Genomic DNA, 22,739 nt, shown 5'->3' with positions numbered 1-22,739 from the left:
GCTACAGCGTGCTGTGTGTGAACCGGCCCACCGCCCGCCCAGTGCCGAGGCTCCCTCTGTCCTGAGCTGTGGTCGCTGCATTCCCACTGCAGGGCCAGCTGGTCAGCACCGGCACGCTGCGGAGTCGCGGTCGGCGATGCCACCGTGCTCGGCGTCAGGGCCAAGCGCCGGAGTCCAGAGTGTCCCTCCAGCACTTAGGGTAAGCTGCCCAGAAGCCTGTGTATGTTTCTTTTTAACCCAGAGAACAGGAGAAAAAAGCCAAACAAGACTGTAGATGTCATCAGTCTCCACATCTGTTAAAAAAAAGCACTACGTGGCGGGGGCCGGGGGGCGGTAGAGACCTTCCCCGAGCGGCTCACAGTGGAACCGCGGGCACGGAACAGGAAGAATCGGCCTCTTCGCCGTCTCGCAGATGTGAACTGTGTTGCTCTCACGTCCGGAAAGCTTTTCCTAACGGAAAAGCAGGCGGTCGCGGAACTAAGTGGCGTGAGGGTCGCCCCATGCGCACGAAACCCTGGCCGGGCTTCCCTGAGAACGACTGCGGGCCGCAATCACAGCACCCACAGAACGGGCGACTCTGCGTCCCCAGCGACGGTCGTGAGCCGCACCCCCGTGGAGAGCGCCACGCGCACACGCACGGAGGACCCCGGCGCAAAGCCGGCTCCCTCTGGGCGGTGAAGTGCCGCGGAGGCGCCTGAGTCCCCGCTCGACGCGGCCTCACGGGAGCGGAGCGGGCCAGGACCTCCCTCTCCGGCTCCAGCTCCCCCACGCGCCAGCCTCCTCTGAGGGGCGCGTGCAAACCCTCACGCTCTCGGTGGGGCCCGTGAAGACCGTGGGGGAAAGAGCACGGCGTTTCCAGCTCACTCGAGACACACGGCGGCGCTGCCCCGTGGGCCGTGCCGCCCTCCGGATGGCGGGCGGGAGCGGCGGAGACGAGCCGCCACCAGCCGCTCTGCCAGGCGCCAGTGCTCTGCCAGAGGGCGCTTCAAATGGCTTTAGGTTCTGATTTCCATCTCGCAGGCTCTTATTACAAGAGACTGACACGTGACACGTGTCTGCAGCTGTTCAATCCTTTCCCGCTGGATGAAAACCAATGAAGTTTCCGAAGTTTAAGAAAACTTCAATTTCTTCAAACGTCGGATAACGTCAAACGTTCCCCACTCGTTTCGCTTCCTTTCCCTCTATCATGTAATTTCTCCCTTGGCTGTTTCGTCTGGATCCAACGCTTCGGCGTTTCTGCGCCCCGCCCCCCCAGACCTGGGCTCCCTGGGTCACGATTATGTCCACCGCGCCCCTCAGCAGGGCCGCGAGCTCTTTCCCGGCAGCTGAGCCACGGCCGTGCTTCCTGCCCGGCTCTAAGCCCCACTCCCAGCGCCGTGAGCTCGGGCCTCCCAACCTGCCTCCCGCGGGCGCCCCCGCCCCGCCGCCACCCCCAGATCCAGATGCCGGCTCAGAGCCTCGGTTCCTCTCGGTGGGGCGAGGACCGCATCTCAGGGCCCGGGTCTGGGGTTTTTCTTAGTTCTGCCACTTCCTGTGAACTCTCCTCCCACCCCAAAGATGGAGGACAGAAGACAGTCCGACTGTGTCCCCACTGCCCCTCCAACCGCGTCCGCGCAGAGAGGCCCAGGCACGGAGGCCGGCCCGCCCCTGCAGGCGCTCACCGTCGTGTACTCGAAGTAGTACAGGCAGTTGTCAGTCAGAATGAACCAGCGCCTCTTCCAAGTCTTCACCCTGCCACCTGCACAGCAAAGAGAGACGCGTGTCCCCCGGGAGTCACCCGGCGTGTGGCCCGAGGCGCACGAAGCCCCCCTCTCTGAGCGAGGTGGGGGAAGCGGGGGGCGGGGCGCCGCGGCAACACCGCGACCGTGGCAAGAGCCACGTTGGTGACAAGACACAGAGCAGACAGAAGCGCCTTTCACGGAGTGAAAGGCTGGGCACAAGCTGAGCAAGCACGTGGGGTGGCGCCTGGAGGTGAATCGGGACAGCAGCATGAGGGTGCGGTGTGGGGGGCCCAGACAGCGGTGACACGCCGCGCGAGTCCGGCCGGGGCTCGAGAAGCGTCTAGGAGGTGGTGGAAATGGCAAATGAAAGCCATGGAGGCGAGAGGGTCGGCCCCCCGGCCGAGCTACGCCGCCGGCCAACCGGGCCTGGCCCGTGGGGCAGCTCCGTCGCAGGGGCGGGAAGGAGGAAGCAGGAAGGGACACCTTCGCGTTCCTTCACGGTCAACTCCAGAGTCCTCCCGGAACTCACACTCCTGTGGTTCCCCCGCTGCCCACCTTCCTGACCGCAGTGCGATCCTACGCTGGCTTCAGGGTTCTGGGTGCGGGAAAGGGGAGCCTGTCTTGGGAGAATTTACCGGTGAGCAGAGGTCCCGCTCGGGCCTCCTCGTCCCTGGACTGCTCACGGGGAGCCTGTAACGGAAGGAGCCGGCCGCGGGGCCACGGGAGCACCGACGGAGGTGCTGCGAGCTGGTGGCGGCTTCCCGCCGTCCCTGTCAGTGTTGCTCGCTGAAGGACAGACGACCCGGGGCGCGTGAGGCCACGCCGACATGGGTCCTGGGCACGCGGGCTTCACCACGGCCTCCAGTCGGGACCGGAGACCAAACCCTCTGTTCCTCCACCTACGCTGGGGCGAGGGGCAGCTTCCTGAGCACGAACCACACGAAGCTACCCAGAGGCCTTCGGGGTTAAGATGCGCGTGGCGTCTCAGAGACACTTTTCATGGCGCTGCAGTACCTTGGAGGACATCACCTCTCCTACCTGCACGGAGAGGAGGGCCTGGGGCCTCGGCCACGCCTTCGCTCCCGCCCTCACGCAGAGAGCAGGGTGGTCTCGCAGGGAGTGTTTCCCACCGCCAGGACCCGCCTGCCTGCTCGCACCAGGTGTCCTAGGAGGACATGGCCACTGGCCTAACACAAAGCCCGTTTCGGAGATAAAGCGTCCAGCTCAGGTCCTGGCAGCAGGGATGAGCTCTACTGGACTTCCCGGTCCCTTTTAAGGAAGCTGCCTGGGAGCTTGAACTCTCGGGGAGGTTAAGAGATGGACTGATCCCTAATGGCCAAGGTCACGGAAGGGGGGCTGCCTACAAGTCCGGCCCTGTGTAGTGTCAAACAGACTGACTCTCTCCCCAGGGCCTCGGTGGTCTATGTGAGCACGGGCCTCTGGGCGCCAAAGGCATGGACCAAGAAAGAAATGCAGATGGAAATGTGGCATGCGCGTGGAAAGCAGGAGAGGCTGGGCGGCATCAAAATAAATAAGGAACAAGAGGACGAGCACCACACCTGGAACTGGAGCCACTCTGTGACGAAGGGCCCCTCCCCCACTTCGGAGTCTGGGAGCGCGGCTCCTCCACCCCTCGGGCCCCCACCCCACACAGGGCTCAGCACCAGGGCACCCGACCCACGCCGACCAGCATGCGCCCCCTCACAGGGCCACCCGGGGGCACGCAGGGCTCAGGAAGCCATGGAAAGGGAAAGGGTCAGATGTCAGAGGAAGATGGAAGGAGATCTAGGAGAAAAAGCAAAGCCGGAAGCGCTCGCCCCGATGGTGAAAGCTGGTGATGCGCCTGGCCTGGCCTCAGGGGCCTCCGCCGGGAGGGCCCGCTGCCAGCCCAGGGGACATTTCCGCGTGGAAAGGAAAACAGACACGAAACAAGCAGCAGCCCAAGCGCGCACCTCGGACAGTCCCTGTGGAACTCACAGGGCCACCCCGTCCCCACGGCTCCCTGACCCCGGAGGGAAGGGCCAGCGCGGACTTCCCCACAGCTGGGAACAAGCTGCCACTGCCCAGAACGTCAGCGCCCGGGTGGCCTTCCTACGTGCAGCTCTGCTCAAGTCAGCCGAAGCAGACGCCGACTTGCCCCTCGCCTGAGAAAAACGTTTCCCCAATCGGCAAGTGGCAAGGGGACTCCACCCCCGGCACCCAGGGGCCGGTTTGGGGTGTGTGACCATGACTCGTTGAAGAGGAGGGAGAAAAACAAAACTTTAAAACAGCTGAGGATGTAACGCCCGCCCCTCATCCCCAGGAAATCAAGTGAAAAGATTTCCAGGGAAGATTTTGGGTTTTTGTCTTTAAAACGAAAATTTGTTTGCTTGACATCGCTGTGAGTCTAGGCAACTCCGTGTCCCTTCTATGTAAAGGTGAGCGTCTGAGCTTGCTCCTGGTCACAGGAGGTGCATGGCCTGCAGAGTCATCCCTGCTCTGCCTCTTCTCCGTTCTGAAACTACTTTGTAATCCCCAGGTCTCGACTGGAATTCAACAAACTGATCACGTGCCTGGCCAATAATTGCGAGAAGAAATTCGGAGACCGCTTTCTCTGCTTTACGAGCCCAGTCTGGGTACCTTTTCTCGCGTTACTGTGTTCATTCCAGAAAAGGTTTCATCATCCCCCACTGGGCACCTCGCTGTCTGCCGCGCTACGCACCGCTCCGTACCGGGAAACGTGACAGCGACTCCAGACCCCTGGCCCTGGCCAGTTCCCTAGGGACTGCGGGAGACGTTAGCAGCAGCGTCAACACCACCACCAGCAATTAAAGAACAAAAGAACCGAACACGACAAAATAAGAAAACGCTGCGGCAATTACAGCGGCCTGGGCAGAGCGAGCGAGCACGCGCGCGGGCTGAGGGGTTACATACCTCCTGGAGTTTGGGCAAGGAAAAGGAGAGCCAAGACCATGGGAACATACAAACGAGGAGAAAAGAAAATTAAAACCAAGAAATCAAACCAGCTCCTTCATCTTTCAGTGCAATGTCTCAGTCACTCATGTCTGCCTGGGGGTGGGGAGCCGAGCATAAAACACGGCCGTGTGGCTGTGAGTGACGCCACGTCCCGCCGGGGAGGCCGGGCCTGGCCCCCGAGACACCGCACACCGGTTCTCACAAAGCCACCATTCCTTAGCACGTCTGCAGTCCTGAGCACAGACAGTGGGGATGACTCTGCGGACAATCTTCAAAGGGCTGTCACTCTTAACGTGCGTGTGAGAAGGCACACACGTAAGCCCCTGAATACGCATGTAAATGTGTGTGTACACGAGAACACACGTTCCCAGGGCTCTATGCGTACAGACGTGTACACACAACTCAGACACGAAGGGGTAAGTCTAAGTGGGCTACCACAAAAACAATGAGGAGCTGAGGTTTACGAGAATTAACGCAATGACCTAAAAATCGGGTCCCACGTTTAGTTTTTTTTTCCTTTTTAAAAATATGGGATGCCTCATAAATTTGCATACCATCCTGGTACAAGAACCAAGGTAATCTTTGCACTGCCCTAATTTTAGCATCGGGGCTGTTGACAGTAATACTCGGTATTAGCATTTAAACAAATTTCACTGGAGGGGAAAGTAAATGCAAACTAGGGTGCACTTTTTACAGTTCCAGCAAGTTCTCTTTGAACTGTATGCACTTGGCAATGAAGATGCAAAGCAAAGTGGTTGCCTCTGAGGTCAGTGACTTTAGAGCCTTCGCTGCAAAAATTCTGCTGGCTTAAAGGTACGTAAAGCGTAGGCTAATTCAAGAGATGTTTTAAACTCCGATCAGTGGAGAGCCTCTTGAAAAATTTATGAATTAAGTCATTAGATATAAACACAAGGACTTAGAAAATATAAACCCTACTGACATCTAGACTAGCCAGAAATAAAAAATTCCTTTTCTACACTTGTTATGTGTGTCAGTGTCAGCCAAGAGAGTGGCGACTTCTCATCTCTGGAAACCGTGGCTGAAACAGTGGGGTGTCACTCTAACGTGCACCCCTCGATAATGGGGGAGCCCACGCCTCCCACAGGCCAGGGCAGAACAGAGGAAAGTGCTCTTCCGGCGGCCAAACCACGGGCATCGTTACGTCCGGGGCGTCCAGGGCCCCCCCCGGGGTTTGGCAACGATCACTAAAATGATCACGTGTGCACGAGGACTGACGTCAAGCAGACCCTGCGACTGACCCCTTTCCTTTCTGTGGCCCTGTCACCTCCGGGGCAGGGCAGGACACAATCTCAGCCGTACAAGCTCACAGGTGGCAGAGGGAAGAGGAGTAATTTTTAGATCTTTCTGAATGAGCAAAATGATTAACGTGGCCGATTCGGATTCGAGAGGAGGCGGGAGCCCCAGGGCCCGAGAGTGAGGAGCGGTGCTGTGGGTCGCGCTGCAGCCAAGGCCGCTAGGGTTGCCATGCACGCTGCCCGTGGAGCCGGATGCAGAAGGCGATGACGCACTGGGGAGGCAGGAGCCGGGCACTGGTGTGTGGCGGGAGGTGGAAGGATGGACACGGCTGGCCACCCTCCCGGTGAGTGAGCGGGCAGGGAAGGGAGGACCAGGTGCTCCGGGAACCGCCCTGGACCCTCCCTCCCAGAGAGAGGATGGGGAGCGCAGGTTCACGTGGGGAACGCTGATGGCACGGTGGACTCTGTCCCCGCCCGTCTCTAGCGTCCCCTGGGGGTGCGGACTGTGCAGTCACTTCCTTTCTCAGGTGGCCCTTGTCCCACAGTGCACACACACCCTTCCTTCCCAGGTCCCCGTGAGCGGCCCCGGCCCAGAGGGACCACTCACCGAGTTTCAAGAGCCAGCCCTCGCGGTCCGGGTTAAAGAAGGTGTGCGTGAGGTCATTGCCATCGTCTTCCGGGATTTTAAAGGGCTCGTTTTTGATGCTCTCATACAGATTCTGGGGTAAGAGATGAGACTGCATGTCTCCGACTCCAGGAGCCCTCTCCCTCCTCCCCTTCCTGTCCACCCATTCGCCAAGCACCCGTGTGCCGACAGCGCGCCACACCCCCGCCAGGTGCTGGGACGGAGGAAGTGACCCGTCCCGCCTCAGGCAGCTCGCAGGGGCCACACAAGTCGGAGGCCCAGGGGGCAGTCAGGAAGGACAGGCAGCCGCTCGGCCCCCACCCGCGCCTGCACTGCCAGGTGTGTGCGCCCCACCCTCCCGCAGGTCGCCATGGAATTCACGTGACCAGGTGACCGAGGCGCAGACACCGGGAGGCTCCCCGCCCCACCGGGGGTCGGCCCGGCGCTCACCCGCAGCAGCTCCTCGGGCAGGTCGCCGCCGTCATTGATGCCCCTGTTCATGGCCACAAACCTCTCCACCGTGGGCTTGTCTTTGACGTTGGGGTTGTGCAGGCTGGTGTTCAACATGATGATGGCAAACGAGAGGACATAGCACGTGTCTGAGGAGAGCGGAGGGACAATCAGAAACGTCCCAGGCACGCGCGGGACGTGGGGGGCTGTCCGCTCAGGCTCACAGAACGCAGCGGCCGAGTCAGGAGAGCGCCACGACGCGCAGAGAACACGCGCGCCTACCGCCCGCCAGGCAGCGGCCTGTCCTGCTTCCTGCGCGCAGCGGGGCCTCCGCGTGAGACCCGCCCCCGAGCGCCCCGCAGACGCGCCTGACTGAGCTCGGCTGCTCCCCTTAGCAGCGCTCTCCCGTGTCGGCGAGAACGTGTGAAAACGTGGCTTTTAACGGAGTGTGATTTAGAGACGCAGCTTGGGGTCCCGCTCCCTGACTGCTGGATCGTTTCCGACTCTGCACCACCCCAGGTACCACCCGGACCAGCGTCCCCAGGGAGGAACCCCAGCCCCTGGCGCGCTCACCCGTGGACTGGAACACCCCGCCGTTGCACTGGCAGTACCGCTGGGCGAAGGCCTCCATCATCCGGTCGATCTTCTGCGCCTCCCCCGGCAGCCGGAAGCTCCACAGGAACTGCCTGTGGGACCGAGACGGGGTGCGGTGCAGGACTGGGGACACGGCTTACTGCTCCGTCCCCGTCACGCTTCCGGTGATTTTTCTACCAAAAGGCACAGGGAGACCCACGGGGCTGCAGTGTTCTGGGACAGTAGCTCTGTGCAGATACAAACTAACCACGGCTCTCAAAGGCACAGTGTTTAGGAAAAACTTAAAAATTCAGATTTTCCTATATAAAAGCATGCCTGCCCTCCTCAGAATAAGGAACGAAGATGAAATGTGAATCACGCTCATCTTAAACGAACTTCAATTTCCACAAAACAAAATGAGGTTCAGAGGAGACTTCCTATCAAAGCGCCCTCGACTGGCCCCTTAAGTCAATGAGACCCGCGGCCAGTAGGTGTCGTCTGCGTGACTTCCGGCTCCCTGAACGACAGCACGAAAGATGACACTATCACTCACAGCCACGGCAGAGAAAACACTGGACGATTTCTCACAAGGCACAAGGTGACAGATCAGTAAAAAATTAAAGTCTACCGCCCTCCTTCTAAAATGAATTGCACAGTTACCTACTTCCTATTCTAGAGCAGGTAATTAAAGCGTTTTCTAAACTAAAGATTAGAAAAAATTTCAAAATTTAAATATTCATCAATTTCCAGAATAGTAAATGAAAAACCTGAGAGTTTCGCAAAATTTGCTCTCAGGATACGTGGTGATTTAATTCCCTTCATGCATCCAAGCATTTTCATCACAGGCCTGCAGACGGCTTTCCTTAAAGATACCACCTCCAGGTATTCGAAACATCCCCCAAGGCGTAACTCCCCCGAAACACTGCACCAGACGGACTCACAGTGGAAGGGAGCCCTGCAGCCCCACCCCGAGGTGCTCCCCCGACCTCACTCACCGCAGCGCCTGGACAAGGTTAAGGTCGGTGAACTCGTGCAACCCCACAAACGCGTGGAGAACCTGGATATTGAACTCATCTCTGCCAAGAAAAACAGATAACATGGGGCAGGGAAAAGCAGGGGTCAGATGCTGACCCGAGAATCCCAAGTCACCCCAACTCCCAGCCAAGCAGCCTCCCACGCTGAGTCCCCGCCTGTGGGCTCAGGGGACCTGGCCACACACAGTGAGGAAGAGCCCGTCTGCCTCTGTCTGCTGGGTGAGCAAATGGGGAGCCCTCACACCCCCAAGCACCCCCGGATGCTGCCCCCAGGCCGCGCCCCCGTTATCAGTGTAGCCACTGCTGCCTCAGGACAAAACCCTCAAGATCTCGGGGCATCCCCAAGTTCCCCGTGCGAGCCCTGACCGACCCGCTGCGCCGTGGGTGCCCAGGCCCACCTCTCCCCCAGGTAGTCGCCGATGGCCGTCTTGTTGAGCCCTTCGCCTTTGTACAAGAACTGGGCGATGTCTTCACAGGTGTTCTTCAGCAGGTCGTTCTCTATCAAGAACTGGATGCCCTAGGAGACAGCACGCATGCCCGTGACGCCCCCCCGAACGTCTGGGGCACAGGAAAAACGGGGGGTGGGGAGTGCTCTGGGCCCTGAGGGAGCATCCAGCAAACACCTGCCAGTCGACGCACAGGGCGGGGGAGTCGCAACGTGCGGGTGGCTCCACAGAGGGCAGGTTGAGCCCGAGCCGGCACCCCAGGGCCTCCCGAGCACAGGCTCCCCACATGTCCTCCTCCTCACTTACCTTTTTAGGGTCCATGTTAAATTTCTTCCTGCCCATGGCTACCTGTTTGTTCCTCTGCATGTTTTTCCTGAAACACAACCAGCACAGCCATCTCAGTACTCCAGGTATCAGGGGACTTCAAAGGACTCCCCGGTTCCCTCGCGCAGCAGTGACGCAGCAGTGACTCTGAGGGCTCCGGAAGGTCTGTGCGGGAAAGCGCGGGCACGCTCGGCTCGGACTACGGAAGGTCACTGGCCATCGGCCTGGCCCCTTGCTCACTCGCTCCTTCCCTGCCAGCGGTTTTGTTTCTCACATGACGTTTTAAACCTGCCTGTCATTTACGTGTCACATAATGCTCCCATTTCAAGCGCACGTTTGAATGACGTCTGTAAGCCTACCGAGTTGTACGACCATCACAACCCAGCTTGGCGATGTTTTCCTCACCCCAGCAGCAGGTGTCGTGCGAGCTGACGGCCTATGACCTCCATCTGTTCATGCACTCACCTACGGTGCACACCGGAGCCACTTCTGGGTCAGGGCTACTTGAAACACGGACGCTGCACGTGACCCCGCACAGTCTGTGTGGGCACGCGCTCCCGCACGCGTAAGCACCTGGAGCCGGACTGCTGGCCACGGCGCAGGTGTGCATGCGACAGCGTGAGACCCTGCCCAGCTGTTTACCCACGTGGTCACCCCCGTTACGCCCACCAGGCCTAGAAGCACGAGGCGGCCTGCTCCATCTCAGTCACCGAGGCTGTGGGCTGGCCCCTCGGGGGAGTGCTCAGGTGCATCACCTTGGGACTAACAAGGTCAGCGTTTTCATGTGTCTTTTACACATACAGCTTTTGTGTCTATTCAAGTTCTATGCTCATTTTTTATCTGGGCTATCTTTTTAAGTTGCATGTGTTCTTTACATGTATATATGTGTGTGTGCGTGTGCGTGTGTGCGTGTGTGTGTATATATATAGTCTAGGTACAGATATTTTTTCAAGTACAGGTATTGTAACATTTTCTCCTTGTCGGTGGCTTGCTTATTTCCTTCTTTCAACGGTATCTTTTATAAGAGCAGAAATTTTAAATTTTGATGAACTCCAAGTTATCCATTCTTTTAAGCTACAATTTTTAAAAATGGGAATAAAGCTATAATCCTGAGCTGATACAGAGACCAGAGTGATGAGCTGGCCGCTTTCTGCCAAATGGGGCTTTGCTAATCCCCAAGGGCTCTGCCCAGAGGGGTTGAGGACAGCAAAGTCACACGGTCCCACCAAGCCAGACAGGGAGACTCAGGCTTAGAACAACACAGACACATGATTAGAAACAACCCATTTACCACATTAAGCAGTTAAAAACAGTCTGGGAACCCCATTCAGAGCTAAACCCGCAACGCCCCTAACGTTTCACGGAGTTAGGAGGAACACGACCCGCACATGCTCCCTGCCGCTCTGCACTGCGCTTCGCCTCTACACTCTCTGTTCCCCGCGTCGGCAGGTGAGCTCGCAGCCACACCCAGACGTAACCGGCGTCCAGCCTTCTCAAACTTCACACAGTAGCGATCCAAAATACACACACGGTGGACCAGAGAGTCAGAACTCATGGTTCACACGTAACTGAGGGCGCTGTAGGGCCATGGGGGACGTTCCGAGTTCTCGCCTCAGTCCGACCTTTCCACCCGTCTTGGAGACCCTCGCGTCCACGCTCGAGCCCCCACACTGCAGGCTGCAAAGCGGGAGGCCCGGCTACGTGTGTGCTCACCAGGGAAAGAGCACAGAGACGCACTTTCTCCGAGTCCGCCACAACCACAGGCTGGGTGCCCGGCGAAGCCGCGTGACACTCACCTCTCTTCCGTGGACCCCAGGCTCTCGATTTCATTAGCCACTTCTGCTATCTCATCCTTCAGCCTCTGCAGGACAGACAGCGCACGGTTACCAGGACAGGAAGACACAGATCATGACAAAGCCTCTGAAACAAAACCTCAGACACATGCAAGTACTTCCAACGTCACCCAAAGTAAAATAAAGCAAAATGAAATAAGACACACCAGAAAAGTAAATCTATCAAACTTTGGAAAATTCATCTACTCAACAAATGTTTACTGAGCTCCCCCCAGATAGACAGTAAGCATTCTAGGGAATACCGAGGTGCAAAAGATAGGTCCTGACCTCAAGGGCTTCACAGTCTAGGAACGAAATTTAGAGCCATTCGCACTCGCACAAGTATTCCCCACGGAAACCGGCCGCCCAGCCCCGTCGGGCAGAGCCTGGGCAGCTCAGTCCCCCACCGCCCAGGCCCCCAGCCAGCGGAGTGCGCGCCGGGCCAACACCGCCACCATGTGGCGGCCGCGGGACCGCGCAGCCCGAGCACCTGCTCTCCGCCCACCCCGCCGGTCAGCGGGCCCTGGGCATGCGCGGCACAGGGCATCACAGGGAGCAGCATGGCGAGGCCATCACGTGTCACGTGGAGGGTGGGGAGTGAAGGACGGCAAAGCCTGCCTGGCTTTTACCAGTGAAACAGGAATCCGAGAATTCGGGCGCACGATCAGAATACACGGAAACCAACACCAGGGCAGGGCACGCCCTTCCTCTCCACGCCCCCGCCTTCCGTCCTGACCCAAACGTGTCACCAAGAATCCTAGAGGAACAGCACCTGCTGCCCCAGAGCTAGCGTCACCCGAGCAATGGCTTCGGTGACTTATTTTCTACAAAGCCTGGCAGTTATGCAAAGAACTGAGACAGACGCTGAACAATCAGCTATGGCTGAGGGCGCATCTCCTCGGGGCCGCGGCGCCGCCGGGTTCCGGATGAACATGAGCTCACGTAGCCCTCGTTCTCATCTTACAGGTGGAGACAGCAAAGTTCAAAGAACCAAAACTCTCGTATCGAAAATCGCTCCGCCCCTAAGTGGCTGTGCCAAGGCCTGGCCGAGGGTCTGCTTGCCCCACAGCCCAGGCTCTGACCCCATCTGGGCCCGCACGCCACTCGGGGGTCAGGAGACGGGGGTCACCGTGGCTCTGACAGCTGACCGGGTGGGCGAGCTCGCAAAGCACCTAATCTGAGGGCCACCCGCTCGCCTGTGAGCAAAGGTGACCATCAACACCTGCGCTCTGTTCGGAGCTGTGGTGAGGGCAGCAGTCAGGCGTCAGAAGGAGGAACCCTGTGAAGGACACCTGCCACCCCGGCGGCACGCGAGCCGCCCGCCTACCTGGATGTCGGCCAGCAGCTCCTGCTTTCTCCGCCGGATGTTCTCCAGTTCCTGACGTTCCTCTGCAGTCAGGTCGCTGGGGGCTGCAGAGACAGAAAAGGCGAGAAAGTGGGACTCAGAAACAAGGACGGAGAAGCCGCAGAGAAGCCACAGAGATGCCACAGGAGAACGGGCCCGGGGTGGCGGGGCCCTGCTCTGCCGAGGGAGCAGCTGCTGTGAGGACAGGCGGGCTAGCGAGGCCGGCTCGGAGGGAGGGGACCCCTGGCCGGGCCCTGGCCGTCTGCAGCCCCGACGGGGGTGGCCTCAGGCCTGATTAGCCAGCCTCTCCAGGCCTCGGCTCCCGCCCTGAGCCCAACTCCGGCATGGAGCCATGTCCATGACACCCCTAGGTGCGAGGGGGGAGGGGAGAAACTACGTGAGTGCAGAGAGAAAAGCCTAGAAGGGTATACCCCAAACTGAAAACAGCGCTCCGTTCTGGGCACTGGGTGACGGGGCCCGCGCCCTCTGCTTTACGCCTTCCACGCACCGTGTGATCACGTTTCAAAACAAGCTCTTACCCTGAGAACAAAGCTACTTCATCCCAATCACAGCTCTACCACAAAACGCTGCATTCCTCCAAGACGCCATCTCCCCACCTATAAAAACGGGGGCCCAGGACAGACACCCTCTAAGGTGAAGCCCGTGACTGAGCTGGGAGGCCATGTGGCCACCGGGTGAGGCTGTGTGGGCCCCGTTTTGTCACCAGTAAGGTGGGGATACTGTCGCCCACTTCATCTGGCTGCTGGGATGATGACGTCCCACAGGGTCACTGAAGCGCCCCACCCCGGACTGCGCTTAGCAGGAGCCCCAAAGTCTTGGCTCCTGCTCCCTTCAGGGCCAAAGCGGGGGGCACCGTGCAGCCTGACGGTGGGGCGCGGCGCTTCTGCCCTCTGAGCAGGCGTCTGCTAGAACTGAAGGCACACGGTGGTGGCCGTGGTGGCACGTGTGGCTGGGAAGTACCGGAAGTGCAATGAGCTCAGGATGAGGCGTGTGCGAAAGGCACGGGGGACTTTGCACAAAACAGTAAGATAGCTCTTTAATAATGCTTTATACTGACTGCACGCTGAACTGCTAAGGTGATAAATTAAATGCAGTATTTTCACGGATGCCACAGGGGATACTAGGGAGCAACAGGGCGCTCGCGGCTCCCACGGCGTTTCTCCTGGGCAGCGCAGGGCCGGACCACCCCTCCGCCCGTAAGCGGCGGGGACTCGCGGCTCCCACTGCGGCCTTGAACCTCAATCTGCTCTGTCCAGAGGGCAGTTCTGCAGGAGTCGCGTCAAACGACAGGAGGCCACACGGCAGACCACGACGGCGCCCACGGCACGGCTCATTCGGTCACATCGGAAAAGCTGGACTCGTTTGTACCCAGCTTTCCCTCGCCTTTCTCTAGAGAAGCATCTTCTAAACGCCAAGACCCACAATAAGGAACGCATCTGGTGTCACACCTAACCTCCCCCAAACACGGTGGCCTCAGACGTGACACCATCGCCACGTGAAACCACGGTCCCTTTCCACTGTTTTACCCTGAGTTCTGTTCCCCGCGGCCGGAGCCCACCGCCTTGACCCAGCCCACAGCTGGGAGCCGCCGGCCGCTGGAGCCCAGAGCCCGGACGGCCGCCCTGAAGACGCCAGCAGACCACGCACAGCTAGCCCAGGCTGCGGCCTCCGCAGTGTCCCTGAGGACCCAGGGCTGGGCGTTCCAAGGGCTGCTGGAGGAGGGCAGACGACAACGAATCAGCTCTGTGAGAGCAAAATCCCTTCGAGAAGCACCGTCTACTGAGCGCACCTCATTCTAGAGGGAGCGAGCCCAAAGGGGCTCGTTCTGATTGTCCTGCATCTCGCAGAGCAGAAAGGTCTCTGGTCCAGGAAGACCAGGCGTCCCTGTTGAGACACTGATGCCGGGAGGTACTAGAACATGGGCCCCCAACGCCCGGCCCGGGGACCGGTGGCCTGTTAGGGGCTGGGCCACCCAAGCTGCTTCCTCTGTATCCGCAGCCATCCCCCAGCGCCGGCACCACTGCCTCAGCCCCACTGCGGACCATCAGGCTTAGACTCCCACAGGAGCACCGGTCCCTGGCATCAGAGGTTGGGGACCGCTGGTCTAGACGACAAATGTTCATTCTAACCAAAAGGGTTTCAAAACTTTGAGGCAACAACTCATTTTTTTCAGAGCTGTTTCACGAGGGATGGAGCTTCGGGCTTTGACGTTGCAGAGACAGGGTAGTCGGAGCATCCGTGGGTCGCGACCCCAGCAGAGGCGGGTCATAGGCCCCGCGCCACGGCTGGCGGAAAGCAGCCGCCATGGAATCACCGCGTGTCAAGGCCGCTGGGCACCCCAGGGGCCAGTCTTCATCACTCCGACTGGGCTGTTCTTGTGGCGTCTCAGCGCCAACCGCCGGGCCCAGCGTCCACACGTGACGACCCTTCCACAGGGCCAGAATCGAGCTTCCGGACGTCGGCTAATGGACATGACTCAGTGCGCTTCCAGCCCCCCATCTTCTGAGACGCGATTTTAGAAAGCTGCAAATCTACAGCATCACGGTACAGGTAGAGGGGCCGTCGGCAGAGCTACCGACAAGCTGCCAACACCTCCTTCTGGAACGCAGCCTCCGGGGGACGGGGACCTTGCACGCCCATCACTGCTGCACCGCAGTGCCCTGAACGGTTATTCCCAGGCAGAAACAAAAGAGCCGGACCAACCATAAGTGCGCGGCCAGCACGGGAACGGGTGCCCGTGGAGCCTCCCTGTGCCCACGCCTGGAGGCCGGGCACCACCCACAGCCGGGTGGGCTCACACCCTCCCAGCCCGCGCAGGGCCCATGGTCCAGGAGGCCCGCTCGCCACTGAGCTCCCACGTAACCTGCCTGCTGCGTCAGCTGCACACCCGCCGAGGTGGCCGCCTACCGCCCACACAAGGAACAAGGCAGGGGACGGAAAACCGCTCTGGGGCAGGAAAGGGGGACTCAGGGTACAGAGGAACATGCTCACGGGACAGGAAGCGCCGAAAACGGCCCCTCACAGGGGAGGGCGAGCTCTTGGAAAAGAACCGTATTTTGCCCCCCTGGCCTCTCCCCGAAATAAAAATGTCAATGAAGGAATACAAGAGAAAGCGGGAGCGGAGAGAAAAGGCCTGGAAATAGAAGCGAACCGAAAATGTAAGCAAAAAAACTCAATTCATTCAGTATAAAAAAAAGGGTCGTTTTAGTCTCAGAGAAATATTCATAGCAAAATTTAGAAGCTGGAGAATTAAAGACCATCCTAAATCCTCCAGAAGCAGAGAGAGAGAGAAGCACTTGGCTGGCAGGACAGCGCGTCCGGGCAGGGCGGGGCGGGGTTCAAGGTTGTAACTAGGAACCCTGGACCCCAGTGTTAACTCTCGGTTGAGAGCGAGGGCAAAATAGACGTGTTTCAGGCACACGAGGCTCAGAAAGCTGACCCTCCGTGTGCGCCTCAGGCAGAGGAAGACGTGTTCACAGGGTGGGAACGGACTCGGGGCGCCAAGGAGAACACACACGTGCTCCCAGGGGGACAGATCGGCACCGGGGGCCGACGGGCTGCCACAGAGTCATGGCGAAGAAGGAGCGAGGAAGCACGGAGCTGTGTCTGAGACGGGAGGGTAGCACTCGGCCCTCTCCCAACCGGATGAAAAGGTTCGGAAAGTCACCCCACGGCAGCGTGCGAGGGCGCCGAGGTTACCGTCGGCTAACGGACGTGACGAGAGCCGAGTTCCTAGGGCATCTCATCTATGTCGTAATGCAACGCACACCTGCCGTGACTGGAAACAGGCAAAGCAAACCTGGAGGGAACCTCGGTGTGGTGGCATCGAGCCATGGGCAGGAGGGCAGGAGGCAGGGCCCACGGACTTCGGTGCTGGGGACAGCTCCCGAGGGAGAGAACCGGTCAGAGCACGGTGGCTCCAGGCTGAGCCGCAAGGGCTCCTGGTCACGCTGCTGTGCGTGGGTCGTTGACAGCAGAGTAACCGTGGACGCGGCATGACAGCTAGTCCAGGTCACAGGACAGAAGAGACGTGTTATCGACCGTGACATGTCAAAGCGGAGAAGAGCCCACAGAGGGCAGGCTGTGGGGGGCGGCGGGGCGGGCAGGCCTCACAGCTTCCACTCGCGGCGGGGGGAGGTCAACCAGAACGCCAGGCTGTGACGTGGTCTGGCGTGGCAAAGGGGAACCGAGGTAAACTAGCAAAAGTGGGCGGGAAGGAGCGCCGAGGGTGGAGGCGGCCGGGAGCCGATCTTCTGACTGCGGTAGAACCATCGGCCATGTAGGAACGTTCGATGCGAACTTGGCAGCACCCACCGGACGTTAGAGCCCCAGGGGTGGGTCTGCGGATGGAGCACCGGCACACGGGCTGCTCAACACGCGCTCAAAACACGCGGTCAGGCCCCGCTGCGCCTGTACAATGAAAAGCACGTTGCTCTGCAGTTACTAGAAGAGACCGGCCCACTAGGACCTGGCCATCAGGCTGACAACGCGTCCAGCCAGTGGGCAGCGAGAACGCACCGACCCCATTCGCGTTTGTGACGCAGCCTCCTGACATCAACCACGCGGCTTCTCTGTCACTCCCTTCCACACTCGGTCACAGGGCGTCTTCCCTTTGGGTTCAACAAATCCTCAAAGAACTTTTTAAAAAAGCGGGTCTCATAAGATCCCACCAGATCTCATTTTTCTAGTGAAATTCTGCTCTGAAACGAGGAGAAAATATTAATAAGCGTGTGTCCTCTGCTTAAACTCATCAAGGCAACGTTAAATCTTACTCTCATACTGCCCGTGAGGACAGCAAAATTACGGAACAAAATGCTTAATTTCATTTAACAGCATGAAGAACACAAGCGCTGGCTGGAGAGCTGGGGCGCGAGTGACCCTGAGGTGCTGGCCGGTGTGACGGTCCCTGGAGGCTGCAGGACAGGAGGGCGGAGCTGGGACTCAGAAGCGACCACGTCCACTCTGTGCCCGAGCTTCTGGGGGAGCAGGGTGGGCCCTTGGGCAGGGCGTCTGCCCATGCCATGGCTCCCCTGTGCGGCCGCCAGGGTTAAACTGTAAGAGATGGGCTGATGGGCCAGATGGCAGAGCAACAAACAACTCCTCCCCCGGCCGCCACGTGCTGCAGCGGCTCCCGTGCCAGGGAGGCAGCTAAGCCCTCTTCTCTGGAAGAGAATGGCAACTGGGCGGAGGAGGGGCGGAGCAGCAGCCTGCACGCAGAGGACACAGGGCAGAGCCGGAGGGTCCCCGCGCCTCGGACGCTCGTTCCGCAAAGGTTAATTCACGAGGTGTCCTGCTCCCGGCACGGGCGCCAGCGCGGTGTCAGGCCCTCGCCAGGCCCTTGCAGGACTCCGATTTAATGAAGGAGATTAAAGTGCCCACAGCAACAAGGGGCCATTGTGCTCAGCTGTGAATAGGAAAGCCACACAAGGGAGGCTTCTAGTTATTTCTTTATTTAAATGTTGCTCTGCAGATTTCACCAGTGGGCAGGAACCCAGAGCTGGAATGCGCTCCACGCAGCGCATACAAAGGAGGGCTGTCTTAAAGGGACAAGGCGTTCCTCCCCGGCCAGAGGCCCACAGGTGAACACAGCCAGCAATCGGGGCTCCTGCCCAGCTTCTCCCTGCCCAGCACCACGGGCAGGTACCCAGGGACCCGCCAGGAAATTCAAATGGAAAGCAATCCTGATGGCGGTTTCTGCCGAGCAGGAGCACAGGCCACTGCCAACCAAAATGGACCATGCTGTCTGTCTGTCCTCGTCCCGGGGGACCTAAATTGAACGGTCAGAGGCGCATGAGGGCCAAGACACCACTGAGGCCACCCAGCCGCACTAGGACCCTCCGCCCACCTTTACAATGCACCGTACATGGCTGGCCCCGCCCCACCCACGTGGTCGTCCACCGTCGTCCCTCTCACAGCCCTGACTGTCGATGGATAAGAAGGGTCCAAACTTCAACCGGCACAGCAGGGACACGTTTCAAGAAGGGAGGCCAAGAGTCCAGAAAGGCCCTCCCTCTCCCCCACGTGTGGAGGAGGCAGACAGACATGCGAGAGCTGCCCGCCAGGCCCACGAGGGCATTGCCCCCAAAGCTGGTGCCGGGTGCTCCTGCTGAGCAAGGCCCAACCCCCTACAGAGCCGGGCGTTTTATGGGAGTGAGGTCACAACACGCCTCAGAAACCAAACCGTCTGCCCACCGAAAACGGGGGCCGTGGGGGTACGTGCTCCGAGACCCCCTGCTGAGCCCTTCCCGGCTCCGGAGAGAACGACAGCCATGCAGAGGCTCTGCGTCCAGGAGTGCAGAGCACTCTCACTGTGGCGGTCACCTGCCCTCTGAGCCCACGCCCCTGCAGGCTGCTCAGGTCACCTCTGTCGCCCCCGCCCTGGGAGAAGATGCCTCGTCTCCCAGGAAATCCCAGTGACTCGCAGTGTGAAAAATTCAAAAGACTAGAAAGAACTCAGGCTTTGGAGACGTGCAAACGTTCAGCAAACTTACAAAACTCAGTTCGTGCCGACCACGGAAGCGTGTGGGGTCAGATCTCTAAGACGGGACAGGAATGTGATCGAAATCCAAAGTATCTTCAGGTAAAAGGCAACACAGAGTCAGTAAAGCAGAAGCTGCTCTCGTTTCTGAAAGCCTTGAATTTAGAAACAGGCCTCAGAGCGCACAAGAGGGAAGACAGCCAGGCACAGCGGGGACACTGAAGCCCAAACCTTGGTGACACACACGTGGCCAACGGTGTCCTGATGCACTCGCTTCACACCTTTTTGGAAAGTCTGCCGACTTTGGGGGACCAACTATCTTTTTTTCCAAGCAAGTCTAAAATGTATCTCCACATCATTCAGCCTTAAAAAGGACTGTTGACACCTGCTACATGGATGGACTCTGAGACCATTATGCTCAGTGAGATAAGCCAACTGCCAAAGGACAAACACTGCATGACTCCACTCACGTGAGGAACACGAGTGCACAACTCCACAGGGACAGGTGCCGGGGGCCGGGTGCGGGGAGCTGTTTAAAAGGGACGGTTTTCATTTTGCAAAAGAGAAAGTTCTGGAGATGGCTGCATGACACGGACTGTGCTTAACACTGCTGAACTCTACACTCTGTACACTTAAAACGGTAAATGTTACGTCATGTGTATCTTACCATAATTAGAAAAAAAATTTAATAGCAACATCTTGACTTCCTGATTTCTGCTCACCTTAGTTCCTTTCGAGAAGCTATAATCTGGCTTCTGTGTAGATCGCTGTAAAATAAATGTCTCACCACCAATTTATGGCCTAAGAGATTTCTGAAGAATTTACACACATGCCTAGGACCCAAAAGAGTTAAATCAGCATGTGGCTGACGCTCAGCCACTGAGGGGACAGATGCCTTCCAGCAAATGACCAACACGCACATTTAGAGTCTACTGGTTTACATTCTTTCCACACAAAACCACCCGGTCTCCCACCCAAGAGTAAGTATATTAAAGATTTTATCACCATATTCTGCGTTTTTAAGGAAAACTTTCCTGACCACAAACCCAACAATTCAGGCCTTGTTCACTCGGCGAGACGCACCCAGGGTTAAGAGCTGGGGACACCTGTGCAGGGTGTTCACTGCCCGGTTAGTTCTGTAACCTTTGGGACCTTTGGGACCTCTCCCGCTGGGACGTGTCATCAGCCCTGCCCTTCACGAATGGGAATGCATATTATCGCGCTCCAGGATTGTCTTAGGAAGCAGGTAGTTTACCCCCTACCTTACACAGAGAAGGGGATCGGTACATTTTTACCTAACAGAGCCTAGAACTCCAAGACCTAGTTTGCATAAGGTCACGATTTAACCAGCTAACCAAAGGTCACAGCTCAAGGCGGTAAAATAAACTGAGTTATAAAATTTTATCCTAAAAGTTTGGTTTAGAAAAACAAAGTTGACATCTGCTTTCAATAAAAGCTACACTGGAACACGATCATTTAAGAACCCCAACTGTCTCCAAAACCTGGCGGTGCCGGCGCCTGATCCAGCGGGGGTCTGCGGCCGCTTCATTCCCGCACCCCTACTTACAAACTGCCGTCTCCAAAGCCGCTTTGGAAAGGGTCACAGGACCGAAAGCAGAGCCGGACCCGGCTCGGGGAGGAGCATGCCCGTTCCGCCCCTGGCCGCCCTGACACGGCGACACAGCGACACAGCCCCCTCCTCGGGGAAAGCCCGGGGGCTCCCCAGCCCACCAGACAAACCGCTCCAGCCTCTTGAGGGAAGGGCCCCAGACGCCCCGGCAGGCAGGCCGTGCCAGCTGCCCTCCCACAGCCCTCCACGTCCAAAACAGAGGCGGGGGTGGGGGGGTCAGTCCTCTCTCACTTTACCCTGGTTCCCAAAACCTGCTGGTATGCTGGCCTTCCGCAAAACCCCACATCCTTCCCACGCTGACACATCCTCCCCTACGCTCAAATTAGATGTGCACCCCAACTCTGCTTTCTGGGCATTGTCACAAAGAGGGCTCCGCGCACCCCGACAAGGTTCCCAAGTCCTTCACGAACGGAACAGACGCCCCCGCGGCGGCTGCAGAGGGGAGGGGCCGCCCTGAGCCCGCCCCTCGGCCCCCTGCTGTCCTGCTTCTCACCTGCCGCCCAGGACCACGGACGCTGGTCCTCAGCTTATCCCTGGACCTGGGGCCTAGAGGAAGCACCCCGACTGCTGGAGCATCTGCCCACCCCCACCCGAAGGGGCCGGAGGAACGCTGGGCGCTGAGGGCAGATCCAAGCACAGGACGCGGCGCAGGCTGCCGGGCGGGGGAGGGCAGGCGGCAGGTGACGGCCCAGTCCCCGCGCTCGGGGTGATGATGGGCACCGTGGGCTCCCGCGCCATCCGCCCCACCTCTTACCCTGGGCGAGTCCTGTCCTGCGGCCCCAGTGTCCTGGCAGCCCCGGGCAGCAACGTCAAAGCCTGGGCAGGTCGCAGCTGTCCCTTTCAGAGCCCATGGTGGGCCAGGGCCGGAACCCCACAGTCCCGGGCTCCGGGGTGCTCCCACAGCGGCAGGGGGAGGGGGGGCCGGAGCAGGCCCGGCCGGGTGGGAGCCGGCGGGACCGCGCAAAGCGAGCGGAGGCGGGTGGAGAGGGGGCCGGCCCGGCGGGGAAGGCGGCGGGGACGAGATGGCGCTGCAGCCGGCGCCCGCTGGGCTGACACGGGGAGTGAGCCGCTCGGCTCGGCTCTCGCAGGCTCATTCCATGAATCAGTCCCCGTCGCCCCTCCTACCGCTCCCCGCGCTCCCCACGCGGCCCCCTGCGGGGGAGGGGACGCACCTCGCTGGCTTCTCTCTCCCCCGAGGGGCCAACCCTGATGGCTGCTTCATGGAGAGGACGTTAACCCTTCCCCACTGCGAGCAGAGAGGAGGGCAGGGTCTGGAGTGCAGTGCAGGCTGCTGCCACCCAGCACGAGGCCACCTCCTTCCCCTGCTCTGCACCACGTCAGCAGGTGGTGACCTGGCCAGACCGCTTCACACGAGCCCCCTGCTTCCTGCCCTCCGGGGCCCCAGGCCCCACTCTCCACATGGGTGGATGCTCCAGCCCTTCTACCAAAAGGGCCTGCCTGCCACTCAGCCATGTGCTGGCTGCTGTCCCCACACGCTGGCAACGGTCCCATCTCCTGACCAGAGGCTGCGACATCGCAGTCCAGCCCGTTCTGGTTAGGGGAAGTGAGGCAGTCGATCCTGGGGACAACACAGGGAGATGGCTGGTGACAAGAAGCATCGCTGCCGCAGGGAGCAGTGGCTCCCGACCTTCGGAGTGTGCGAGGGTCGCCAAGGGCACAGGTCCATAGGCACAGACAGAGACGCGCTGCCTCTGCCAGGTACGTGCAGACATGAGGCTTTCAAAACAAGTCCCACACAGCAACGAGGAAAAGGGAAGGGACCGTCACGCTCAAACAGGGTCCTCGGACCTCGGAGCCGCTGACGTTTGGGCCCCGCGCCCTGCACACTGCAGCACGTGCAGCTGCACCCTGCCCTCCACCCGCCGGAGGCCAGCAGCACCTCTAGGTGTGACGATCGAAAAGGTCTCCAGAGAGGGCCAATGTCCCCTGGAGGGCAAAACTGCCCTGGTTAAGAACCACTGCTCTGGACAAGAGCTGAGCCCCCACCCCTGCCTTCCCGACTTCGATCTCCTCTCCTTAGGACTCTGC

At 59.4% G+C, this 22,739-nt stretch overlaps 1 protein-coding gene across 3 annotated transcripts in view; it reads right to left on the bottom strand.

The window, feature by feature from the left end:
- CYTH1 (cytohesin 1) overlaps positions 1-22,739 on the bottom strand; it is a 65,988-nt gene that overhangs the window by 3,981 nt on the left and 39,268 nt on the right. Inside the window, exons 1-10 of one of the 3 annotated variants that reach the window (XM_039859941.1) lie at positions 21,445-21,714; positions 12,544-12,626; positions 11,181-11,245; positions 9,367-9,433; positions 9,013-9,131; positions 8,576-8,656; positions 7,581-7,693; positions 7,008-7,156; positions 6,539-6,651; positions 1,662-1,740 (exon numbers count right to left, since the gene is read on the bottom strand). In XM_039859941.1, the coding sequence (XP_039715875.1) occupies positions 1,662-1,740; positions 6,539-6,651; positions 7,008-7,156; positions 7,581-7,693; positions 8,576-8,656; positions 9,013-9,131; positions 9,367-9,426 (714 nt within the window). In that variant the 5' untranslated portion in view covers positions 9,427-9,433; positions 11,181-11,245; positions 12,544-12,626; positions 21,445-21,714. Of the gene's footprint in view, positions 1-1,661; positions 1,741-6,538; positions 6,652-7,007; positions 7,157-7,580; positions 7,694-8,575; positions 8,657-9,012; positions 9,132-9,366; positions 9,434-11,180; positions 11,246-12,543; positions 12,627-21,444; positions 21,715-22,739 lie in introns of those variants that run through there. The other 2 variants (XM_039859940.1, XM_039859939.1) reach the window with 2 other exon arrangements.

The sequence above is a fragment of the Pteropus medius genome, unplaced genomic scaffold (assembly GCF_902729225.1).
Source record: "Pteropus medius unplaced genomic scaffold, Ma_sr-lr_union100, whole genome shotgun sequence".
In the NCBI taxonomy this organism is placed as follows: domain Eukaryota; kingdom Metazoa; phylum Chordata; class Mammalia; order Chiroptera; family Pteropodidae; genus Pteropus; species Pteropus medius.
This window is presented reverse-complemented; position numbering and strand designations above follow the sequence as displayed.